Below are 22,734 nucleotides of genomic sequence, written 5' to 3'. Positions count from 1 at the left end.
TGCAGTATGCATTTAGTGGTGTGTGTTTGTTTTGCGTGTTCAGTTTTTAAATACGTACTGTCGCAAATTGTGTACAGCAACACATATCTATGTCAGAATGTGTATCTTTTTTTGTCAATGAAATGAAAAATTAATCTTCTGTTCACGATGGCCACAATAAATAATGCTCTGATGGCACAGTGACGCTGAGAAAAGCAGCTTAAATTTGTTTTCGTTCATTTCTTTTTATTACGTTTTTACGTAGGTAATACATTTGTTAAATTTAGTAACGCAACTAATTGTGAATTTGATCGGGAAATGGTAACGCTTGTTTTAGTGATGGCAGTGCTCAATAGCGTCCACTCGGTGTCAGTATAACGACGTGCAAAAGTTGACTTTGTTAACCTGCACACAGCTGGCACGACTATTTGTCGACTTTACCTCCCAGCGAGAAGACACCGTTGTGAAAGCACCGATTGTGTTTTATTTTCAGCTCCTCTTCCGAAAGCCACTGAAAGGAAGGAGATGCTGGGATGATGCCGGGATGAGGTGGTGAGGGGATGGAGGTTGGACAGGATGATGTGGTGAGAGAATGATGGTGAGAAGATGAGGAGGGGGAGACAGGATGAGGTGGTGAGGGGATTGCCCCCCCCTAATCGCCCCCTCCCAACCTACTCACCCCTCCCTCCCTCCCCGCCGCGTCAACTGAGTCCACCGCAACCACCGTCTCGGGATTTTGGATAAGGAGGTGGGCGGCGGTGGAAAGGGGAGAAGAGGACCACAAACGATGTTTTAGCTATTTGACACAATATTGTGATACTGAAGTCTACCTGAGACACGAGGAACATTGTCATTGTCAAATGACGTCGGTTGTTGTTTGCTTCTTAACATCGATCGTGTGCTTGTAGTCCTTTCAGCGGAACCGCTTTCGGATGTTGGGACACTTTTGCACCTCCGGCTGGCTAGAATTCCGCTTGGTGGATGAGCCGCTCGATTGGGACTAACTTGGAGCCAACATGTACGCTGGACGCAAGAGAAGAAAACCGCTTCAAAAGGGGTAATGTGTGTCATTTGGGCAAAAAAATACAAATAAAAAGCTGTGCATCATTACATTTTTTGATTGGTCAAGGCACGTGTTTTTTACCTTCGAAATATAATGTGATAAAATGCTACAAAAAGTGGATACACATGTTGATTACGGTGTTTTAACTTCTGCAAATTGTTCCACTGGCGGTGATTGTTTGACTCAGTATAATTAACTGGACACAGCTTTAACTTGAGTTAAAGTTGATTTGCACATCATTTGCAGTTGCAGTTAAATAAGAATAAATAAGAGATACAAACAGTTTGAATTTGGAATGGGAATGCTGAAGAACTTTTGAATTCTTGCACCGAATGCCTACCAAGTCTTGAATTTTGCAGATCTTTTGAATGCTTTGAATCAGATCAGAAAAGTTGGAATAGTAGAAAAGAATTTCACTGTATTCACACAATGTATCAGGATCCGTCTCAGTCACGCTCTTGATGTCCTCCCACTCACAACCAGAACCAAAGTTACCCCGATCGACGGGGACAAGTCCAACCCGTCTAAACGGCATCGGGACCGTCTGAACTTGGAGCTGGACCGACTGGCCGGCTTGCTGCCCTTCCCTGAGGATGTCATCTCCAGTCTGGACAAACTGTCCATCCTGAGGCTGTGTGTCAGTTACATTCGGGCCAAGAGATTCTTTTCAGGTATGAAATATCAAAAAGGTTTCAAGACTACAAGGATTTTGAGTTGATCTGAAAGCGTTTAAACTAGGGGTTCAATTTTTCTGACCGATCACCCATCCTTAAAAAGCCTGCCTTGACATGCAGCATCAAACTGCACGTTTCAATCTTTTTTTTAATCTTCAAGCATCCAACAATAACTGTGAAACAATACAAACGATTTTAACGGCTCAAAGTCATTCTCTCAAATAAAAACCAAAAGCGTTTTTCAGACCTCTCTAGTGGAAGATAAGATCGACAGACAAAATTATCAATACCCCGAGATTAAGGACGTCGATGAATCGGCTAACCCGATTGGCCGGGTCCTTATTTCTGGCTTCCTCCACATCGAGTGTGTCGACTCGTCACCCCTGGATAACCCCGAGCTCATGGCGGTGTCTGAATGCGCTCTTTAATGGATTGTAGGTCAGCCTGTGGCCATTCGATGACCTCCCTCTCTCTCCCTCCCTAAAGTCGCAGACACACAGTAATGTAGGTCTGAGGAGGTGGGAGGAGGAGATGAAAGCTTTGGGGAGTACAAACACAGCAAGATAATCCACTCACACCACTTTACAGACTTTGTGCAAAAGGGCGGGGGGGCTCGAGGACCCATTTTTCAACTTTTGACTTGGGTAGCTTACACTCTTTTGTTATGGCAGCTGAACTGGTCTGCACATATCAGGTGTTTCCAATCTCAGCCCGGCCCACCCTTTTCTAGCCGCCCGGGACATTTAATTAAAATATCATTTGGTGAGCTGCAAAAGGTTATCTAAAAATAACAAAAATGGAGGGGGCAGCAAAAACATTTGACGCCTCTGATCTATCTCTGTCTGTCTGTCTGTCTGTCCGTCTGTCTGTCTGTCCGTCTGTCTGTCTGACAGCTTGCTAGCTGTCAAGCTAGCTGTCAAGCTAGCTGTCAAGCTAGCTGTCAAGCTAGCTGTCAAGCTAGCTGTCAAGCTAGCTGTCAAGGCTAGCTGTCAAGGCTAGCTGTCAAGGCTAGCTGTCTAGGCTAGCTGTCTAGGCTAACCGTCTAGCTAGCCGTCTAGCTAGCCGTCTAGCTAACCGTCTAGCTACCCGTTTAGCTAGTTGTCTATCTGTCTATCCATTTCCCTGGACTCAATCCAATTGCAACCTCACAATCTGCTGATCCAAATGACGAATTGGTCCTCAACCCTCCTTTTTTGTTTGCTTCTCTCAAGTGGCGTTGAAAAAACATCTCTCCAATGGCACGAGCAAAAGTACTGAGCACCTCGACGGCCGGGTGCCGGAACAGACCGAGCCAGAAGGGGAGCTTCTGCTTCAGGTAAATGTATTTCAATAAACAGTCGCACCTTGATTTACAAGTTTTGGTCTTTTTTTTGTGTGTGTGCTGTGTGTTGCTTGTCTAATATCGCCAATCTACCAGGTGAGACGAAACGACACCATCTTTAATCGTCTCGAGTGTTGTTGTCTCTGCAGGCTCTGCCTGGATTTGTTTTGGTGATCACAGCGGAGGGAATCATTTTTTATTGCTCTCACACCATTCGGGATTACCTCGGCTTCCATCAGGTACACGATCAGCAAGGAAACGGGAAAAACACCTGGCAAAAAGCAGCACACACACACTTACGATCATCAAAGATATTAACCATACGTTAAAATTTTGGGAGGCACGTACGTTTAAAATTCAAAGTCCTCGTTTGCCGTGTTTTTCCCGTCAGACGGACGTGATGCATCACAGCGTGTTGGAGCTGATTCACGCCGAAGACCAGCAAGAGTTCAAGAGGAACCTGCACTGGGCCCTCAACCCACCCGTTGGATCCCACTTGGACACTGCAGCAGGTCTGGCACCTTGACTTTGATTTTACAATGATCTCTTTGATTTCACATTCTAATGGTATGAGGACAATCGATGTTGTGGTGCACAAGTAGACGGCGAGCCAGCTTCCCCCTACCTGCTGAGGTACAACCCGGATGAGCTTCCTACAGAAAACTCCTCCTTCTTGGAGAGAAGCTTTGTTTGCCGCTTCCGCTGCCTACTGGACAATTCTTCTGGCTTCTTGGTGAGATCAAATAAAGAAATGTTGCTTTGAATACTTTAATACTTGCTTTTAGAGACTTTTAATACTGTTTGCATCAACAAATATACCAGCGATTGTCAACCGGTGGTCCGTGTCCCTCTAGTGGCCCATGGCGGTATTGCAAGTGTTCAGTGAAATCGGAAATGGAAAATAATTGGAACATTTTAAAGCATAAAATAGAATCATGATTGAGACTTAATTTATTTTCCAGCTAATTTTGTGAATCGTTTACCCATCCAAATGAGATGCAAATAAATAGCCTGTGTAGGTCTATCCTCCTTCGGTGCAAATTAAAATAATATTGTGGTCCCCGAGTTGCTTCTCGGTTATAATGGTGGTCCCTTGGACAAAACCAGCTGAAAACCCCTGAAATATATGATAAATTTAAATTTTTAAACAACACTAGCAAATACCTGAACTTGGTTAGCTAATTTAGCTGGCACAACTAGCTAGCTAGCCACTCTCTTTCTCTGATTCTATCTTCATTGACAGAACGTAGTGAGAAAATACTTCCCAGTTAGATGAGTCAGAAAAATGACGCCAAACAGCGGGAAAAGAAGACGAGGCATTAAAGGAGTTGTCTCGCCGTCTTTCAGGCCTTGAGCATTCAGGGTCGCATGAAATTCCTCCACGGTCAAAGTGGATCTCAGTGCACTGACGGGGAAGGTGGCCCGCTTCAGTTGGCCTTATTTGCCATCGCCACTCCGCTACAGTCACCAGCTATCTTGGAGATCAGAACAAAGAACATGATCTTCAGAACCAAGCACAAACTTGACTTCACGCCCATGGCCTGCGATGCAAAGTAAGCGCTTTTCGTGCCGATCTGTTCCGCTTTCACGTCAGCGTACGCCGAGCGTGTCACGTTTGTGTTTTTTAGGGGTAAAATCGTGCTGGGTTACACCGAGGCCGAGCTGCGTGTCCGGGGTTCGGGATACCAGTTCATCCACGCTGCCGACATGCTGCACTGTGCGGAGAATCACGTCAGAAGTAAGTTAAAAGTTGTTCCCCAGAGATTTTCGATTTCATTCAAATGCCGCTCTACCATCCTTTTTGTTTTATTTGATTGTAGTGATAAAGACCGGCGAGAGCGGCCTCACCGTCTTCCGCTTGCTCACCAAGGACAACCGATGGAAATGGGTCCAAGCCAACGCCCGCCTCGTCTACAAAAACGGCAAACCGGACTACATCATCGCCACGCAGAGGCCGCTGGTGTACGTGGAGGACGTCAACTGGAGGTTACGCTCGTCCAGATCTTTGATCATCGTTTCCTCTTCCAACAGAGACGAGGAAGGAGGAGAACACCTGAAAAAACGCTCCATGCAAGTCCCTTTCACCTTCGCCACCGGCGAGGCGATGCTCTATCAAACGGGTAACCCGCTTCGGGGCTTTCCGGAAACTCTCAAGGGCAAAGGCAAATGCAAGAAGGGGAAAATAGAGAAGATCTCAGAGAACACGCATCCAAAGTCCTTACTGGAAGCGCTGATGAGCCAAGATCAGTCAGTTTACGTCTGCCAAGCAGATTCAGAGGCTCGCAGTCCTCTCGGCAACCGGCAACGGGAGACGGAGGGATTTGTTGACAGCTGGCAGATGACGGCGAGATGTAGCAGCGACGTGTCCGTGTGTGCTCCGCTTCTAGCCACCTTGGACTCTCTTTCTCTGGATGCGGACGAAAGTTGCTCCAACAGTGAACTCCTCAGTGCTTTGGAGAACCTGGGCTTGAATGCTGAAGATCTGGAACTGTTGCTCTTGGATGAGAAGATGATCCAGGTCCAGATGGATGACTCCGCACTCAGTGAGCTCACCAACAATGACATCACGCCTTACGTTCACGAGTCGCCGGAGACGGCGTGGAATCGAGAAGAACACGACAACATTGTTGGATTTGGACTCGGTGACTTTTTTCGAGACTCTGCCCAAAGTTCTGCCCAACGGCGCGTGGCCGCTACCGCCGCCTCACTGGAGCAGCTGCCCATCGGGGCCGTCGGGCTTCGCTTTGCATCCGGAAGTGTCGACGCCAGCGCGCTGTCAGGCGAGAGCTGCTGGACAAATGAGGAAGCCCGTCGCCGTGACAACCACGCTCCTCACCCAAGTCTTGTTAACGACATCTCAAGTCACCATTGGCAACAGGGGAACAACCTGACTTGGTCACCCGACCCCCAGATCCTGTCCGGAACCCTTCGGCCCGGCAGACAGACGGCTTTTCTTCCCGACGTGCTGCCGGACCCTGTCGTCTCAAACGCGCCGCAGTCGGCACCGAATGTTTGTCACTACGGACATATGACGGACACTGCGCAGCCACGCCCAGCGCAGGTTCCGCAATCTTACAAGCAGCAGAGTCCAGCTCAGTGTCCTCCACAGAGTGCACCTGTGGAGCTGGAGCAGTTTTTGGCTCTGACGCAGCCTTCGGTCCAGGCCTACAGTCTGTTCGACACCACACAGGGAGACCACGACCAGGTAAGACTCCGACAAATGTTATTTTAAGCCAAACTATATAGCGAAGCTTTTCTCTATGCATTTCTACCCCGAACTGAAAATTCAGTCGGTGCGTTCCCCGTGGCTCAGTCGGAGACATTTGACGAGGGCTGACGCGTTGCCCTTACAGAACATTTGAAGTAGTGAAGCTACTTGAGCTCTCGAGCTGTCATGGAAAGTCAGCGCTTCACTCAGTAGAAGCTTCAGGCATGAAGCTCAGTGTAAACTGTGCTGATGTGAGCAGACATGCTATGTCAACACGAAAAGGCTCCTGTTCTGCTGCCGGCCATCTCACGTACACACTTTTTTGACAATTGTGAGATCTGTGATCGCACCATCCGAAAGGATAGACGTGGACTTTTTTTAGTTTTGCAGAGCTGCCACGCAATGTGACAGAAATGGATGAAGTGAAAGGAGAAAAATCCATCCATCCATCCATCCATCCATCCATCCATCCATCCATCATTGTCATGTCATAGTGACCAATTGTGTGTGATTTTCAGCTGGAGAACGCTTGCCTCCTCAACGTGGCCAACGCCACCTTCATCCGCACTTGTCTCGTGTCCAACGGGAACAGAGAAGTGGCAGCCAACGTCCCAATCTCCTGCCCCGATGGAGTCCCAGACACTCAGAAGTCAGAATTTATCCTCTGACAAGAAGGTACCAAATAAAAAAAAAATAAAAAAGAAGCATATTGCTGCCACCGACTCACTCCCGGCGTAATCCGAGCGTCTCGGTTATGTCACAAGAAGAAGCATTTGAGTTTCCCGAAGGAGACGTTACTGCCTCGTTGTTGCCGATTCACACTTGGTGCAGATGGCGAAACCCGGAGCGACAAAGAGACATGGCGCTCGCAGTCCTCAACAAACTCCACTTGATGGATCTCATCACTCAACTTTCCATTTTCTGTTTGAGCTAGCCAACCACAAAGGACACGGAACCCAAATGTTAATGCTACACTTTTGTTTTCGCTTACATTTTTATGAACTACAGTCAAAGTTCATGTTCACGTCTTTTCCATGATGCAATATTTCCACTCATGTTTTTGTTTTTCCATCATCCACATTGAAATGACCACACAGTGAATCAGCAACATTTAGCATTTAGCACAAATTCCAAAGCAAATGTGAAACACGTCAGCAGCGGCTCCGTGTTGAATGTCACAAAATGCATTTATATCAATTGTTCTCATTTTCTGTAAATTGACATTCTTTTTTTATATATATATACGAAACCAGTCGTGACGTGTTATTGTGTAAAACCAGACAATCACTTCTCAAAGGCTTTAAAAAAAAAAAAAGTGCTCTGCATGTAAATGTATGTTTTACAAACACTTGTTAAAATCACTCAAGTCGTGTGATAGAAAAAGCTGCAAGTTTGCTTTTTTACCGTGGTAACAAATAATGATGGGGAAATGAAGCTTCAAATTTGCTTCATGAACCAGTTGTATTTTATTTACTCCTCTAGATGGCACTGTTGCTCGTTTTTTAGAAATGGCAAGTCAGTATACTTTTAACCCAATGAGTGCCCTCCAGAGGAGTGAAAAAATTACAACTGCTTCATTTCCCATCACTAGTAACAAGCAAGTACCAGATGAGCGACTTTGGAAAGTTACTGTTTAAAGGATCACCACCTATCACCTGCACGTTACTTTTGTCTCCGTAGATGGACGCTAACTACTCCGTATCGTCTTTCAGCTGCGTGCAAATAAAAAGCCGGGTGCCATCACAACCAAACGCCTCCGCTGTCATCTTTGAACTTGCTCTTGGGCCCATCCCAAAAAATCGGTCCGACCCGAGGTTCAACACCTCCTCCGTGATCACATTTCCGCTTGACTTCTCAAGTGCTGCACGCCACAAACAACCTTTGGATGCTTTTAGCGAGTAACACCACCAACCCCCTAGCGCTAACTTTTTACACCAGCACCAGTGTGAATTCACAACCATCCCCAAAACAAACAAACAAACAAACAAACAAACGTAGGCAAAGCAGAGGCATCGGAATTTTGCCACGGTTTCATTTCCCCATGCTAAATTCTAAGAGACAACTTTCAGGAGCGAGACAGCAGCTGGGGCGACCTTCTGAGTGCACAACGTCGCTGACGTTACATCTTTCATGACCCGCCCGGAATCATTTATGAGAGTTTTCTTTCTCCCGCAGTCTTCAGACGGTTAACTTTGCTCGCTTGTGACACGATCAACCATCCAAGGAAGATATTGTGCCGCGTCCCACTTTAGCTTTGTTCTGTCGACGACGTCTCCTGCAGTCGAAACCCTCCGGGAGAGCCTGAGAGCAAATGCGGGAGAGATGAGATCATTTACCTCATTACCATGGCTACCAACAAAATTGGGACCTTTTTTATCGGTTCCTTAGTCGTGTTGCATCTCTGCTTGTGGATCCATGGGAATCCACACGGTGAATTTTAATTCATTCACTGCCAACCCAGTAAATATCTTTGACGTATAACCGTCAATGGCACTGAACAAGTTGGCCAGGATTCTGTCAATGTGTTCTTTGCCGCTTAAGTGAAATATCAAATCACCTTCTGGAACCACACATATTTATAGAGAACTTTATGGAATCTAGAGCCAGTGAATATTGTCCCGCAAAATGATAGTCCGATTTATTTGATTCGAATCATTAGTCCTGAATCAGCCATCATTTATCCAAATGTGCATAAGAAACAACGTGAAGTAAATCTAATACAATTGATTGCTGCTCGATGTGCATCCGTAAGGCGTCCTGTCCTCCATCGTGCATATCGACTGCACACACCCGTCGGCATGCCAGTGCTCATTACGTCCGAGCCAGCGAGCAAGCACACCCTCCCCGTGCTTCCACCTCAGCTTCCTGTCCATGTGCAGCCCGCTAGGGACAGGAGAAGCGTGCGCCATTTGGACTTGACGTCACCTTGCAAAGTGTTCAACAACATCAAATCCAAATTGGGGCGCCTGCTTCCTTCTCATTTGTCGCCATGGCTGCTCGCTACCGGGAGCAGATGAGTGAGTCGCAAAGGTCGAGACAGTGGCGCGCCCAACTGTGTGCGCTGTCATAAAGCTTTAAAGACAGCACTAATGGCCAGCATGAATAAGCTGGCAGGCTTTTAGGGCAGAAGCACCCCCCCACACACACACACCACCGCCCCTCGCTGTAACCCACATAGCCTACTAGATGAGCTTTGACCTCCTGCTAGTTGTACAGGCTACTCTACTCTTGTAATCCCAGCAGAGTGCTGCTTCACTATTTACAAATTCACAAGGTTTGGTTTTTTTTTTCAGTGGAACTGATCACCATCTATTCAACGGGGAGGGTGCTTTACTGAAAGGCCCTAAACTGCCACAAGAGGCCGCCAAAGCCCACTGGTCAACAAATCTGTACAACCATTTTGAAAGAAATTTGCAAATATATATTTTTTTATATTTTGTTTTTGCACTGACCCTTTTCGCCATGTGTAGCTTGAAAGTTTCGGCTCTTGCGTCACTTGATTAGAGTTGTACATTTCGATACAAAAATTCAATTAATCCTTTTGGACTGCATGAATTGAAATTGTGATGATCAAGCATCTATGAGTGTTGCTGTATTGTTTCTCGAAGTTAAGTTCTTACAGAATGTAGAGTCAATCTGGAAAAACATATTTCCGCCAAGATTCTGTTTGACAGGAAAGCATCTTTCTGTGTTTTCTCTAACCGTGATGCTTCACTGAGCACCTTCTCCCACATGGGTTGACCTTTAACCCCTCCCGCATCCACTCGCCTGCAGGTCGTACGCAATGTTGCGGCTGCCTTTACCTGCTCCCCTGTGTCGACGTGCCAAAACAGTTTGGATCAGAGCGGTTGTGTTGAGGCGGGTGGTGAGGTCGTCGCGTGCAAAAGCGGACAAAAGGGCAAACGGTCAAATTGCCATCATCAGAATCAGAATCACCTTTATTGCCACTGTACATAAGTAGTAATAATGGCGTTGCCAGGTCTGCTTTTCTTTTTTGATTATCGATAATCCAAATTATTGCTCTCTCATTGTGTTATACTAGTTCTGGTTTTCTGGTCTACTCCTAGTTGTGTTTTGGGCCTTTTTGTGTTGTTACTTCTTCCTTGTTTTTTAAAAAAAAAAAAAACGTTTTAAACTTTCAAAAGTAAAGAAATAAAAAGGTTACTGAAAGATCGTCTTTTGAAATTGAGTTTAAAACCTTTTTTAAAAGAGCTAACATTTTAAACCTAAATGTTTTTTGCATGGATGTTCACATTTGAAAACTCTCTTTTATACTTTAATATAAAATGAATTACACTCTTGAGTTAAAATTCCCTGTAATTCCCATTGAAAGTTTGCAATTTCCCCAAATGTCTTCTTCTTCAATGGACCAACAGATCAAGATGAAAATGTACAATTCCGTGCTTGTCTCTTTACCACTTTTGAAAGATCTTCATTGTTCTGTCAACTTTAGTGCAAAGTCACTAAATAATGCAACATATTTCCTTTTTTCTGTCTTCTGTAGCACCTGTTCCGTTCTCTACGAAGCTGCCGAAGCACTCGCATCCATCCCCGACTAAAAGCTCTGACATCTCACAGGGCGATCACACACTGAGCTGACAGAAATACTGCTCGTGTGTGTGTGTGTGTGTGTGTGTGTGTGTGTGTGTGTGTGTGTGTGTGTGTGTGTGTGTGTGTGTGTGTGTGTGTGTGTGTGTGTGTGTGTGTGTGTGCATGCCTGTAACACAACCTTGACCTACATGCTGAACAAACATGCAAAGGTGTGGGGGAGGAAAAGGTAGCGACCTTATTGTTATTGTCGCAGTATTTATTCATTTTACTATCTCATCTTTACCATCTATCTATGATTTGTCTGGGGTAGTCATGATCATTTCAAGAAACAAGTTCACACTTGTGTAAATTGTGTTCCTGGACCACAAATTTGGCAGTCACCTCTTAACAAATGTCCTCTTGGATGTACAAGTTTTTTTTTAACCCACTGCGGTGGTCACCCATGCCACTGCAGCGCTACTCCCTGTCACCGAGTCGGAGATGCCAGTTTGGATCAGAGGAGAGGCGTCAAGATGCTGTGCCGCTTGTCCGTTTTGTTATCACCTCTGACTGTCACATGCACAGACACCTGCGGGGTACACGCTCCATCCACCCAAATACTTTCCAGACCCTGGAAGGTGAATTTAGAGATTTGGATCTTTTAATCGGCTACATTAATTATTTTTGAAGATTATTGTGGAAAAAAGTGCCAAGTTTGAGACCCAATTGTGGAGCTATAGTACTAAAATTCTGTTACCGTTTCACCAAAAAAGAGTATTTCCTAATTATGAATTTTTCCTTTTTAATCATCTTAATAATTAATATTCATTTATTAATTATTTTACCTGCCATGAATGTTTTGGGAATGTGGATGAGAGCCAGTGTATGTATATTTGTTGTTTTATGCAATCTGTACTTGTTTTTAATTTTTTTATTTTTGTCGGTGTGATTTCTTCAGTGTCGTCTACGTGTTGAAAGTATGAAAATAATTTAAAAATGTGAGGGTTGTTCTCCTAGGATACCTTTGGTAAATGTTTTTTATTTATTTATTTTTAACCTTAAAAGGTTCTCTGAGTGCAATTCAATCTCGTTCTGATCAACTCGTACCGCTTCTCCAGGTTTTAAAACAGGTTCTATGCGCCCCCTTCTGGCCACTAGTACTCATCGCAGTGAAACAAACATTGACGCTGTTAGTCATTTCAAACTGTAGGCCTAGCAGACTGCAGGTCATACTTTACAATAATGTGAAACCGCGTGCCGCAACACTTTCTCTACTTGCGACTTGTTAGCATTCCCGCTGTTAACATGTTAGCATTGTATCCACTCAGCCACAGGGAGAAATAGCAAATCCTCATCATTGTGCCTTGGTGCATCTCAACTCGGGTTTTCTTTGCCAATATTTGTTTTCATGAAAAATATGTAAGAAATAATTTAGATACTAGTTTAGTTCTTTTTTTTTTTTTTTACTAAACAGTTAAAAGTGGCTTGCTGGTTTCACAAATCCATCAGTGGGCGGAAGTGAAATTGAATATGCCACCCAGCTGGGATGTGAAAGTGATATAGATTAAGATATGTAGAGTAGAATGTTCCAATGCAGAAGAACACACATCTAATCCTTCTATGCGTGGATTAACATCTTCATTTGGGTTTTCCTTTAATCCCGCTGCTCGCTGGAAATGTGAGGCAAGATGAACTCGCCATTCAAATACTTTAATCATTGTCTCGCTCCTATTTTTGGTTCCATTCGCGTCATTTAGCCCATTGAACAACAGCCACGGATTTTGAATGACCCAAATGCAGCGGCACAGAAGAATGAGTTATTTTGTTGTGGGTCACCAGAAATCTGTCATTGAGTGGCCGGTAACTGAAGGAGTGGCATTGTGCTCATTGTTTTGCCAGCTGACTCGGTGAAACTGGAACCCTGCAGACACCCGATAGCTGCTGGTACGGGAAACCTACTTCCCTCCCTTCAATACAAACAGAACGCCAGCAAAAAATACTCTTGGTTCTGTTTGGGAAGTAATGAGAATATGAGAATCAAATATGTGCTAATTAATTATCAATTGCTGAAGCAAAACACTGTGTAAGTCTTTAAATTGCTGACATATCAAATGTGACAAGTGGAGTTGGAATGGTGCAAAGGGGTCAAAGTGAACGTGTTGAAGTACGACGTGACTCTCCACATGGACGCGGAGCACTCTGGATTTGCACGGTATTAATGTAATCTTTCGCTCAGGTCGGCTTGCAATTTATCAGACGCATCCTGCCTCATTTTAGAGATGAGTATACAATCTGACATCTGGACTTGCAGCCAGCAGGGGGAGAAATTTGAATATTTATTTATTTATTTGTTTGTTTATTTATTGATTGATTCATTTATTTATATGTATGTATTAATTGATTTTTATTTATTTATGTTTATATTTATTTATGTTTGTATTTATTTATGTTTGTATTTATTTATGTTTATTTATTTATTTATTTATTTATTTATGTTTGTATTTATTTATTTGCATGTATTTATTGATTTATTGATTTATTGATTTATTTTGCAAACTTCACATTTCTGCACATACTACACCCCGTGAAGTCGTTGGGATTAAGAGCTTCTTTTGCAATCAGTTGATAATGGCCTTCTAATTCTGCTCGGTGGCCCACTTTGTCTTCGATTGCTTAACCCCAAGCTTGGCCCGCCCTCCCGTGGCCTGCTAAATAATTGACAAGCTCTCCTCCCCTGGCTGGTGTGTGCCTCTCCATCTTTCCATCCTCTTTGTAGTGTCTCTCATTAGGTTTTCCATCCTCGCCGGCCTCCCTCACTCTCAGCATGTCGTGTTTCCATCCGCTGCCAGACAATCATCAAAAGTCTGTTGTGTACTTTATTATTTTTTTTCCCAAGTTCGAGTGTGCAGAGCCATGAAGGGGTTCCTCTTCCTCTTCCTGGCCGTGCCAGCCGTGTGCTCCCGCTCTCACAGCAACTGGTGTGAGCCGGGTTGCGAGTGTCGCAGGGACGTCAGATTGACCATCTGTTCAGCAGCCTTCTTCACCGAGCTCCCGGCCAGAGTCCCGTCCAACACGGAACTACTGGAGCTGTCCCACAACCGCATCGTCGTCATCCCCGAGTGCTCGTTCAACAAGAACCGCAAGCTGCGTGTGCTCCTGTTGCAGAACAACAACATCAGCGTGGTGCAGGACGGCGCCTTCTCACTACTGGAGTTCCTGCAGAAGCTGGACCTAAGCTGGAACCTGATCTCCTCCCTGGGCAAGGGTTTCTCACTGGGTTTGGCCTTCCTGCGGGAACTGAGCTTGGCTCACAACTCACTGAGCAGCCTGGACAGCAGTAGCTTCATGCACCTGGACAATCTGCAGAAGTTGAACCTGAGCTACAACAGCATCCTCACCATCCAGGTCAGATCTTTTGCTTCGATGAGCAGCTTGCGACATCTGCACCTAGAGGGCAACCGGCTGACTTCTCTGAAAAGCGGCATCTTCTCCATGCTGCGCTCACTGGAGCTCCTCAATTTGGCCGACAACTTCATAAATGAGACGCAGGTGGGCATCTTCAAACCGCTCGCCAGCGTGACCCTGCTCAACCTGGCTAACAACCATTTGACCACCGTCCACTTCAAGACCTTCCTGAGCCTCCACACCTACAGCACCCACATCCTGCTAGAGGGAAACCCCTGGAATTGCGACTGTGACCTACAAAGAGTTTTCCGGAAGCTGAGGAGCATCCAGAGACTCTTCCTGGACGATTACTACAACCTGACGTGCGCTGAGCCCGAGGTGCTGCGTGACTATCGGTTGAGCCTGGTGGACACAGAACTGTGCATTGCCGAAACTGTCACCGTGCTCATCATCACCGTCACTGTGGTCATAACGGTGCTGGCAGCCATGCTGATGGGGGAGAGGAAGAGGAAAAGAAAGAAGAGAAGGAAGCACTGGACGCAGCAGGGACAACTATCGGACGAGTCAGACTACTGACCTTAAACCTTTCCATTTTTCGTGATAGTGACTGATGAGAGAGGTTTTCCAAGTACGAGGTGTCAATTGATTGATTTGTTTTGCAAACCAAAATTTGAGACACAAGCAAGTTTCATTTTCGAGGAGCTCGCAGTTAAAATCGTTAAAATCGTAGAGGAGTGATCCAAGAAGAAGTTCATTCTTGACTGATAACTGGAAACCACATCGTAGGACCACAAAATAACTGCACTTTTTAAATTCCAGCTCATGGCTACATTTTATTGGAATGTATTGAACCTGTTTTGGTGTCACCATCTTGTTTGCTTTACCTGCTTATTTGTAAATAAATAATATATAAATAAATAATATTTATATTTAATATGTGAATATAAATGAGTATGTAGTACGTATATATGTGTGTGTGTACACACACACACACACACACACGCACATATTTGTGTCACAAATACTTAAAGTTCTTTGTTTGTTTGTTTGTTTGTTTGTTTGTTTGTTTGTTTGTTTGTTTGTTTGTTTGTTTTCCAGTGTGGGACAAAAACATACAAATAATTGTGACATAAGAGATCTACGTTAGCTTCATATTTGCTTTCTAGGAAAAACAGTCCAAATGACGTCACATCCACGATCAAAACAGTCTATACCGCCCCCTGCAGGTAACAGGATTCAATGTAATGTACTGTATTACATTATTGATTCTTTTGTACTTATAACTGTTTGCTCTCGGGTTTTGTTTTCGATTATTTCATTTAAAGTATTGTTATTAAACTGTACACGGTTAACTCGGTTTCAGCTTGGAGGCGGTGTCCGCATTTAATTAGACGTTCATGTTTGTTGTTTTCAATATTTTAATTTTGCAATCACGATGAACAGAATAAAACAAATCTGATACAGATTGCTTTGGGCGTCATATGGTCGAGACAGCTTCACCGGTCTCGGCCGACACTGCTAATTTATTAATAAAATTGGGAGGATCCCTTCCACTTGCCGGAGGAGGAAGTTCATCGAATTTGACCCGTATGCAAATCGGATGTAGACAAAAATTAAAGACTATTACGTTCATCAGCTGTAGTTATTGTTCAATATAAATAGTTAGATATGCAAAAAAATCACATAAATATGTAAACATACGCTATACAAATTTAAAAGTGGTATGATACCACCTTATTCTTTATTAATGTGAAGATAGTAAAAACGCAATGTAACATTCTTTCTTATTTTGAAAGCAAATTACGGAAGTATATTTTATCTATTGCGGTTGACTTAACGCTGATGTCGGTGCGGGACAGGTGGGAACTCCGGTCCGACGAGCTAACCCGATAAAGACAAACGAGCCGATGACAAACCGATACCCGTAAGAAATTTGCACAGTCCGACGACTTGTATCGGATTCAAGCGATAAACCGAGAACATATATCGTAATTCGTTGGTGAAATGCCGTACCAGAGAGCAACATCCTCAAAGAGAAAGTGTGAAATAAGAGTTTGATGTGAATGGGATCGTTGACATAAGCAGGTAAGCTGTTGACATTTATTTATCACCTTATTTGCATTTTATCTGATAGGAAATTTGCCTAGCTCACGTAATATTATTCGCTCTTCAAACCATTTTTTTTTTTGGTGTTTTAAATTTGGCACAGTTTTCAAATATAGCTTTCTATTGTCTTGGTTTTTTTTTTAAACGCGCTTTGCTTTGAAGTGACGCACACTCGTTTCTTCGACGGTTTAAGAAAGAAAGAAAGGAAGCACTTCCGCAACGGCGCAAGTGGCGGCCGGGTTTCCAAACTGCGGCGCTGGGGCCACTCGATGCCTTTTAAGGACGACCCCCGGCTTGCTTTGTTTTCATGGCTTGTGTTGAAAATCATTCCTGGTCACTGTTACATAACGCACTATAAACTCCATGTCAGTAAGCTTTAGTGTGGCACGCACGACGTTTTGCTCTTAAAATTTAAAATATTGAAGCTGGTCGTTTTAATATTTGCAGCGGGTGTTGGAAGCAGAGATGTTCCCAGTCGTACGACTATGTATCTTATTTACATGAAGCGTCCCGCTCGTGTGGTTAGCATGCGGTGGGAAGTAAAAATAGATACGTCTGCTTGAAGCTACTAAGTACGACCAACTTTATGACTGTGTCAGTATTGATACCTCTCGGAGCTTTTCAAATTCATCACGTTCAGAATGTAGCTAACTTGTTGCTGGCCACGAGATTGGCAGGAAACAAGATTGAAATGAGTCCTGTTGTTTTCATTTCATATTTCTCCAGATATGCCAGCTGATGATAAGGTTGCCATCCTGACGGACGATGAAGATGAGCCACAGAACAAATCGGTGCCGGAGGGCGCGTTCAACAAGCTGTCATTGCAGCAGAGTGGTCTTCCCGCGCCGGCTCCTCTTTCCATGGACTCTGAAGCGCCGGGGGTCTCGCAGTCCAGGCCGTCCGGGTCCTCCAACTGCTGTCAGAGGATGTTCCACCGCATCAACACTCAGCTGCTCGTCTCCAAAGTCTTCTACTTCTTCTTCTACGCCGCCTACGGCTCATTGCACCCGCTGCTTGCGGTCTACTATAAGCAGCTGGGCATGTCCGCCAGTCGCAGCGGCCTGCTGGTGGGCATCCGTTACTTCATCGAGTTCTGCAGCGCACCATTCTGGGGCCTCGTAGCCGACCGCTTCAAGAAGGGGAAGGCCGTGCTGCTGTTCTCTGTCTTCTGCTGGTTGGTGTTCAACTGCAGCATCGTCTTTGTCAAGCCGGCCGACATGAAATGCGTGGAGAAGGGTGACGGCGTGACCGTCGAGCCCCCGGTCACCGGCACGCTCCCACCTGGGAATGTCACGCAGGAGAGCAACTCCAGCGAGCGCGTACGCCGCGGCCTCCTTGACCACTGGTTCCCAGTGCCCAGAAGCAAACGAAGCGTCAATGATACCCCCCCGGATATCAACACCACCACCACCGCCGCCACAACTATCAGTCCCACTCCAACCAGCAGTCAAAAGGAGTACCAAATCGTCTACGACGAAACCCAAGTGGAGAACATCTTCCTCATCATTTTGCTGCTCATCATCGTGGGCGAGTTCTTCGGCGCGCCAGCCATCACCATCGTGGACACGGTCACGTTGCAGTACCTGGGCAAGGCCCGCGATCGCTACGGCCTGCAGAGAATGTGGGGCTCTCTGGGCTGGGGGCTGGCCATGCTGCTGGTGGGCATCTGGATCGACCACACCCACATCAGCGTCACCGTCGACGGCCTCGGCTGCATCCTGCCCGACGTCCGCCTGCGCAACTATCAGAGCGCCTTCATCGTCTTCGGGGTGCTGATGGGTGTGGCCTTTGTTGTCGCCACTCAGTTCTACTTTGAGAAGGGCGGTGAATATCGGCAGGAGGTCCCGGAGGGTGTCACCGAAGAGACGGAAAGCCCGCCGGCGCCATCCAACTCGGACCCGACCGGCAGCGGCGGCGTTGTTCTCGATGAGGAATTTCACTACATTGACCTTCTGAAGCTGCTGTGCAGCGTGCGCTACAGCTCGGTTCTCTTCGTGGCTTGGTTCATGGGCTTCGGCTACGGCTTTGTCTTCAGCTTCCTCTACTGGCACCTGGAAGACCTGCACGGCACCTACACGCTCTTCGGCGTCTGCTCTGTCTTGAGTCACGTCTCGGAGCTCGGCGCCTACTTCACCAGCCACAAGTTCATCGAGCTGGTGGGACACATCAGGTGAGATCTTGAAGGTGTTTATGTGAATGACATGGACGGATCCCAGTTGTCTTGTTCAATTCTCGCGAGAAGTTGAACCCCTGCTGCTTTGGAGGTTCCGTTTCGTGCTCAAGGGCACCTTGACGAGCATCCTGGTTATTGATGTGGCCCTCAGCTGCAACATTTTTCAGCGTACCTTCCATGGCCTTCAGTCAGGCGTTCTGTAGATGCCATTCGAGGCAGATGACGTCGGCATATTCTCTGCATGATCGGTCGCCTTGAAAGCTAGGCTCCACGGTGACGCACTGTCTGCCATCACTCTGAAAAAAGGTGGCACCTCGCTGTCGTGCATGAGGAAGTACGTGTCTGCAAACATGTTGTGTGTGCTGAGCAAACGCAATAACACCTCGCCTTGTGGAGATGAATTTGTGGTCTAAGGGTGGGAAGTGTTTGGATTGCGTCGTTCGTGTTGGACAACGTTTTCAATGTCGGGACGTCGTCACCTGAACGTTTGATGTTGTTTTGGCCCTCAGGGTGCTCTACATCGGCCTGGCCTGCAACACGGCGCGCTACCTCTACATCTCCTACCTGAAGAATGCCTGGACTGTGCTGCCAGTGGAGATCCTCCAAGGTAACGTGCACGCTGGTTTCCAATTTAAAGCTCGGGGGCTACACCTGGCCCATCGCATCATTTTGCAAATCACGTCCACTTTGTGTTTTTAAGCTCAGATCTGTGCCAAATCCCAATCGTTGTTTGTTTGACTGGGGAAGTGAATGTTCCAGGAATGTCATGTGACCTGTGGTTATGTTGCAGGTGTGACCCACGCCTCTGTTTGGGCCGCTTGTATTTCTTTCTTGAGCGCCGCTGTCCCGCCAGCTCTCAGGACATCAGCCCAGGGCATCCTGCAGGGTCTTCACCTCGGGCTGGGCCGTGGCTGCGGGGCCATGGTGGGGGGGCTGCTGGTCGGTTACTTTGGTAGGATGCCCTAATTCATTCGGCCACATGGTCACCATCCTACATGATGTCCAGTGCCATGTTTGACAATATGACTTGACCAAAGAACGGTGTCACCGTTTTTGCAGGCGCTGCAGTGTCGTTCCGGGGCATTGGCATGGCTTCCCTCGTCATACTCCTCATTTTCGTCCTCATCCAGTGCTTAGCAGGCAAACCAGAGGGAGATGGTGAGTTTGTGTGTGTAAGATTTTTTGAAAAAAGTACAAAATATAGTGCAGACAAAAGTAGACAAAATATTTCTTTTTAAAAAACAACCATCCGCAAATAAAATACAGGTACAGGTAGGTAAAAGGACCACATTTTCCCAAACAACTGCTCGACCTTCCTGTGCTCCTACCAACATAAATACATTTAAAATCAACCCCTCTTGTATTAAATTCATTGATAAAGATGAAAACTGAACAGGTTTTTTTTTTTCTGTTATATCACTCGAGGGTAGAGGAGACTCATCCAACCTATTCTTGACATTTTCTTTCTCTTTTCTTTTTTTTTTTTTTTACCAGAGAACAGAATGCTGGCCGAGAACATTCCAGTCCCCTCCAGCCCTGTTCCCATTGCCACCATTGACTTGATAGAGAACCAAAGCAGGGACCAGCAGCAAGTGGCCCAGCTTCCTGTGAAGAAGACCAAGTACCAAGAAGAGCAGGAGGACATCGCCCAACCGGCCTGGGTGCTCTCGGGTTCCCCCTGGGTCACACTCGCCTTCGCTATTGTCCAGATCAGAGAGATGGTGAACATGGCCAAGAGTGGACTGCTGCCAAGAGGGACTCAGCCCCTACAGGTGAACCACATCACCTGCACAAATCGTATTTGTTCTTATGAAGTCTCTCTAGTGTCTGAGGAGAAAATGTTTCACTTTATTATGTTGTGTTTGTTTTTTTAGACTCATACTTGCGGGTAGGTCCAGCTGAAAAACCAGTTTTTTTTTTAACCTTTTTAAAATAATAATAATAATTATAATAACTGCAGGCAGCTATAAAGAACCCTCGCAGCCCTGGCCTTTAAAAACACATACACGCCCATTCTTTCTGGCATTGTAGCGGTCCCAGTAACCAGGTGTGTTTGTACCAAGCAGTTTTTGACTTCCATTAAAGTGAGCAAGCCTGCTTGAATGAGGTGAGAGCACAAAAGGGAGTTGGGTCACACCTACAGGATCTGAATTACTAACATGTGAATTTTCGATCCGGTCTATCCGGAGTTCTGTCTCCCTTTGAAGTAATTTACCTCACGTAGCTAGTGTGTTTTGGACTTAAAATTTGTATATTAAATGATGTTGGAGGACAAAAAGGCCCAAATCAATATTGAACCATTTGGTGTGTTTTCGTAGAGACGTATGACATGTTTGTTGATTAGTGGTGCCATCAGATGGTTCTTTTTGCGAAACCGTGTCATCTCGAAATGGTCTATATTACGTCTCTGGTAGAGGGGCATCCTTTTTGCTCACAAGTTCACTTTCATCTGCATACCAGTGGGAGGAAATGCTATGAATGCTATATTAAGATGGAACCAGGAGAAGCAGATACAGTGAAAACAGCAGGGGACCCAAAATTGAACCCTGTGGAACACCATATCACAGTGGGGCAGAGCGGGACCAAGAGCAACCAAGGCTAACACAAAACTTTCTGTCTGCAAAACAGAATCAAAATCACTGCGTTGTTAGCAACAGAACATTGTGTGCATTTTAGTCATATGTATGGGAGTGCTTCAGCAGTTCTGTATGGATGTGTGTCAGCCGTTTCTTGTCTTCACGACCAGGTTCCTAATGAGGGAGCGGAGGTGGCGGCGGCGGCGCAGCGAGCTGCTGGTGATTGCGACACGGCACCCACAGCCGGACCGAGCCCCGACCCCACAGCACTCACAGACTGTAACAAAGAGCAGCAGACGCCGGATGGAAGAAACAAATCAAAAATTTCATAGTTGAACTCGCTGTCACTTTAAGACTGTAAGCCACTGATGACAAAGTGCCTCTTTCGTATGTTGTACCATATGATGGTGATTTAATTTAAACTTGAGGAGTTGAGTCTTTTTCAGGCTTTTCTGCGCTGGAGGTCTTTGTTTTATGTTAAACCTGTTTTTACGTCAACATTCCTGTTTGGCTGGCAAGGCGATTTTAGTTGCCTTATCTTCCACATTCCCGGCAAAGCACTGTAACACTCAAAACAATATTTAAATCCATTCTGTTATCGCAGCTATTTCGGAGCGTTTGGAGCTATCGTGAAGAAGAAATGTGCTGACTGCAGTTTGGGAAAACAATCGTGCCGTTAAACTCTTAGCTCACTTAAAGTGACCATTTGAAATAAAAGGTCAAAGGATTCCATCATGTATCGCTGAAGGCCTGTTTCATTATCTGTCTGATCTTAATCTGGCACTGACGTAAAAAACACTTCCTTCCCTGTAGAATATTGTTGCAGTTCTGTCGTTGACCACTTGATGGCAGTAGCGCACTGGAGTGATCGCTCTTTTCAAAAACCTCCGTGGCTGCGTGTGGAGGGTTACTGAGGTCGTGATGCGCCTACAAATGATTGGCGTGTGTGTGGGAGGACAGTATTAAGCTTCCTCAAAATGTAGACTGTTGTAAAAAAAAAAAATGGCTAAGGGAGTTTGTTGGTGTGATGTGTCTTGCCCTCCTGCTGGGCAGCCGCAATTTAAGCCCCCTCCTCCCCTTAAACAAAATATAGATTTTTAACAAATACTGCTTAAAATGTCTGCAGTGTCTAAGGGGGGGTTTCCAGTTGTGTCGTTACAGCCAGCGGGGGAATTCCAACTCATGTGCTTCATCCAGACTCAAAGGCCAGCACCGTGGTTTCCAAATTCTAGCAAAAACAATTAGCAGGCCTTTCAAGGCTCCTCCCCACGTAAACTCCACCGACCACATAAACCGTCACCGATTTGGACAGATGATTGAGTCGTGCCAGGAGTGACGTCATGCAATAAAAGAAAAGCGTCTGTTATGACCTCTCTAGCTACAAGGTCAGCATCTGAAGCCCCAATTGTATTGTGGACATTTGCCATTTTGTTCATAAGAATTTCATGCGGTGGGTGAAGTACCAGGGCAAGCCCCATAAGCTCCCTCTTCAGATACTAATCGATACAACTTCTTGATTTTTTTAAATTTTATTTTAATTGATAATTACATTGCGGGCCTTTGTGTGTGCCGACTTACCCCGTGACTGATTAGTGGCGCTTTTGGCATTTCTCAGCACGTTCCATGTTATTTTTTATCTTAAATCTTAAGCATGTTACAAGCATCTTTATAGTCTTTCTGTTAACATAATCACATTTGG

At 45.5% G+C, this 22,734-nt stretch overlaps 3 protein-coding genes across 3 annotated transcripts; all 3 read left to right on the top strand.

Moving 5' to 3' along the window:
- Positions 1–2: 2 nt before the first annotated feature.
- On the top strand, positions 3–7,991 carry LOC119132086 (aryl hydrocarbon receptor-like). Its single transcript, XM_037266999.1, has 11 exons — positions 3–1,036; positions 1,526–1,713; positions 2,928–3,031; positions 3,187–3,276; positions 3,429–3,549; positions 3,640–3,770; positions 4,385–4,590; positions 4,666–4,775; positions 4,858–4,999; positions 5,069–6,242; positions 6,764–7,991. Exons 1-11 carry the CDS (start codon positions 996–998, stop codon positions 6,911–6,913), a joined length of 2,457 nt encoding a protein of 818 aa, XP_037122894.1. The 5' UTR covers positions 3–995; the 3' UTR covers positions 6,914–7,991.
- Positions 7,992–13,339: 5,348 nt separating this feature from the next.
- Positions 13,340–15,108, top strand: LOC119132450 (leucine-rich repeat-containing protein 15). The gene has a single exon (XM_037267737.1). It carries the CDS (start codon positions 13,689–13,691, stop codon positions 14,754–14,756), a length of 1,068 nt encoding a protein of 355 aa, XP_037123632.1. The 5' UTR covers positions 13,340–13,688; the 3' UTR covers positions 14,757–15,108.
- Positions 15,109–16,018: 910 nt separating this feature from the next.
- LOC119132122 (major facilitator superfamily domain-containing protein 6-like) lies at positions 16,019–21,796 on the top strand. The gene is made up of 7 exons (XM_037267093.1): positions 16,019–16,265; positions 17,013–18,456; positions 18,969–19,066; positions 19,250–19,411; positions 19,519–19,617; positions 19,954–20,231; positions 21,206–21,796. Exons 2-7 carry the CDS (start codon positions 17,015–17,017, stop codon positions 21,365–21,367), a joined length of 2,241 nt encoding a protein of 746 aa, XP_037122988.1. The 5' UTR covers positions 16,019–16,265; positions 17,013–17,014; the 3' UTR covers positions 21,368–21,796.
- Positions 21,797–22,734: the final 938 nt, after the last annotated feature.

This window comes from Syngnathus acus, chromosome 2 (genome assembly GCF_901709675.1).
Source record: "Syngnathus acus chromosome 2, fSynAcu1.2, whole genome shotgun sequence".
Lineage (NCBI taxonomy): Eukaryota > Metazoa > Chordata > Actinopteri > Syngnathiformes > Syngnathidae > Syngnathus > Syngnathus acus.
This window is presented reverse-complemented; position numbering and strand designations above follow the sequence as displayed.

Bases quoted from the DNA above. Each gene is read 5' to 3' on its own strand.
- LOC119132086 (XM_037266999.1), top strand. From the start codon at position 996: ATGTACGCTGGACGCAAGAGAAGAAAACCGCTTCAAAAGGG. The intron at 3,550-3,639 runs GTCTGGCACCTT...GTGCACAAGTAG, and splicing joins CCACTTGGACACTGCAGCAG to ACGGCGAGCCAGCTTCCCCC. The intron at 6,243-6,763 runs GTAAGACTCCGA...TGTGATTTTCAG, and splicing joins CACAGGGAGACCACGACCAG to CTGGAGAACGCTTGCCTCCT.
- LOC119132450 (XM_037267737.1), top strand. From the start codon at position 13,689: ATGAAGGGGTTCCTCTTCCTCTTCCTGGCCGTGCCAGCCGTGTGCTCC.
- LOC119132122 (XM_037267093.1), top strand. From the start codon at position 17,015: ATGCCAGCTGATGATAAGGTTGCCATCCTGACGGACGATGAAGATGAG. The intron at 19,412-19,518 runs GTAGGATGCCCT...CCGTTTTTGCAG, and splicing joins GCTGCTGGTCGGTTACTTTG to GCGCTGCAGTGTCGTTCCGG. The intron at 19,618-19,953 runs GTGAGTTTGTGT...TTTTTTTACCAG, and splicing joins AGGCAAACCAGAGGGAGATG to AGAACAGAATGCTGGCCGAG.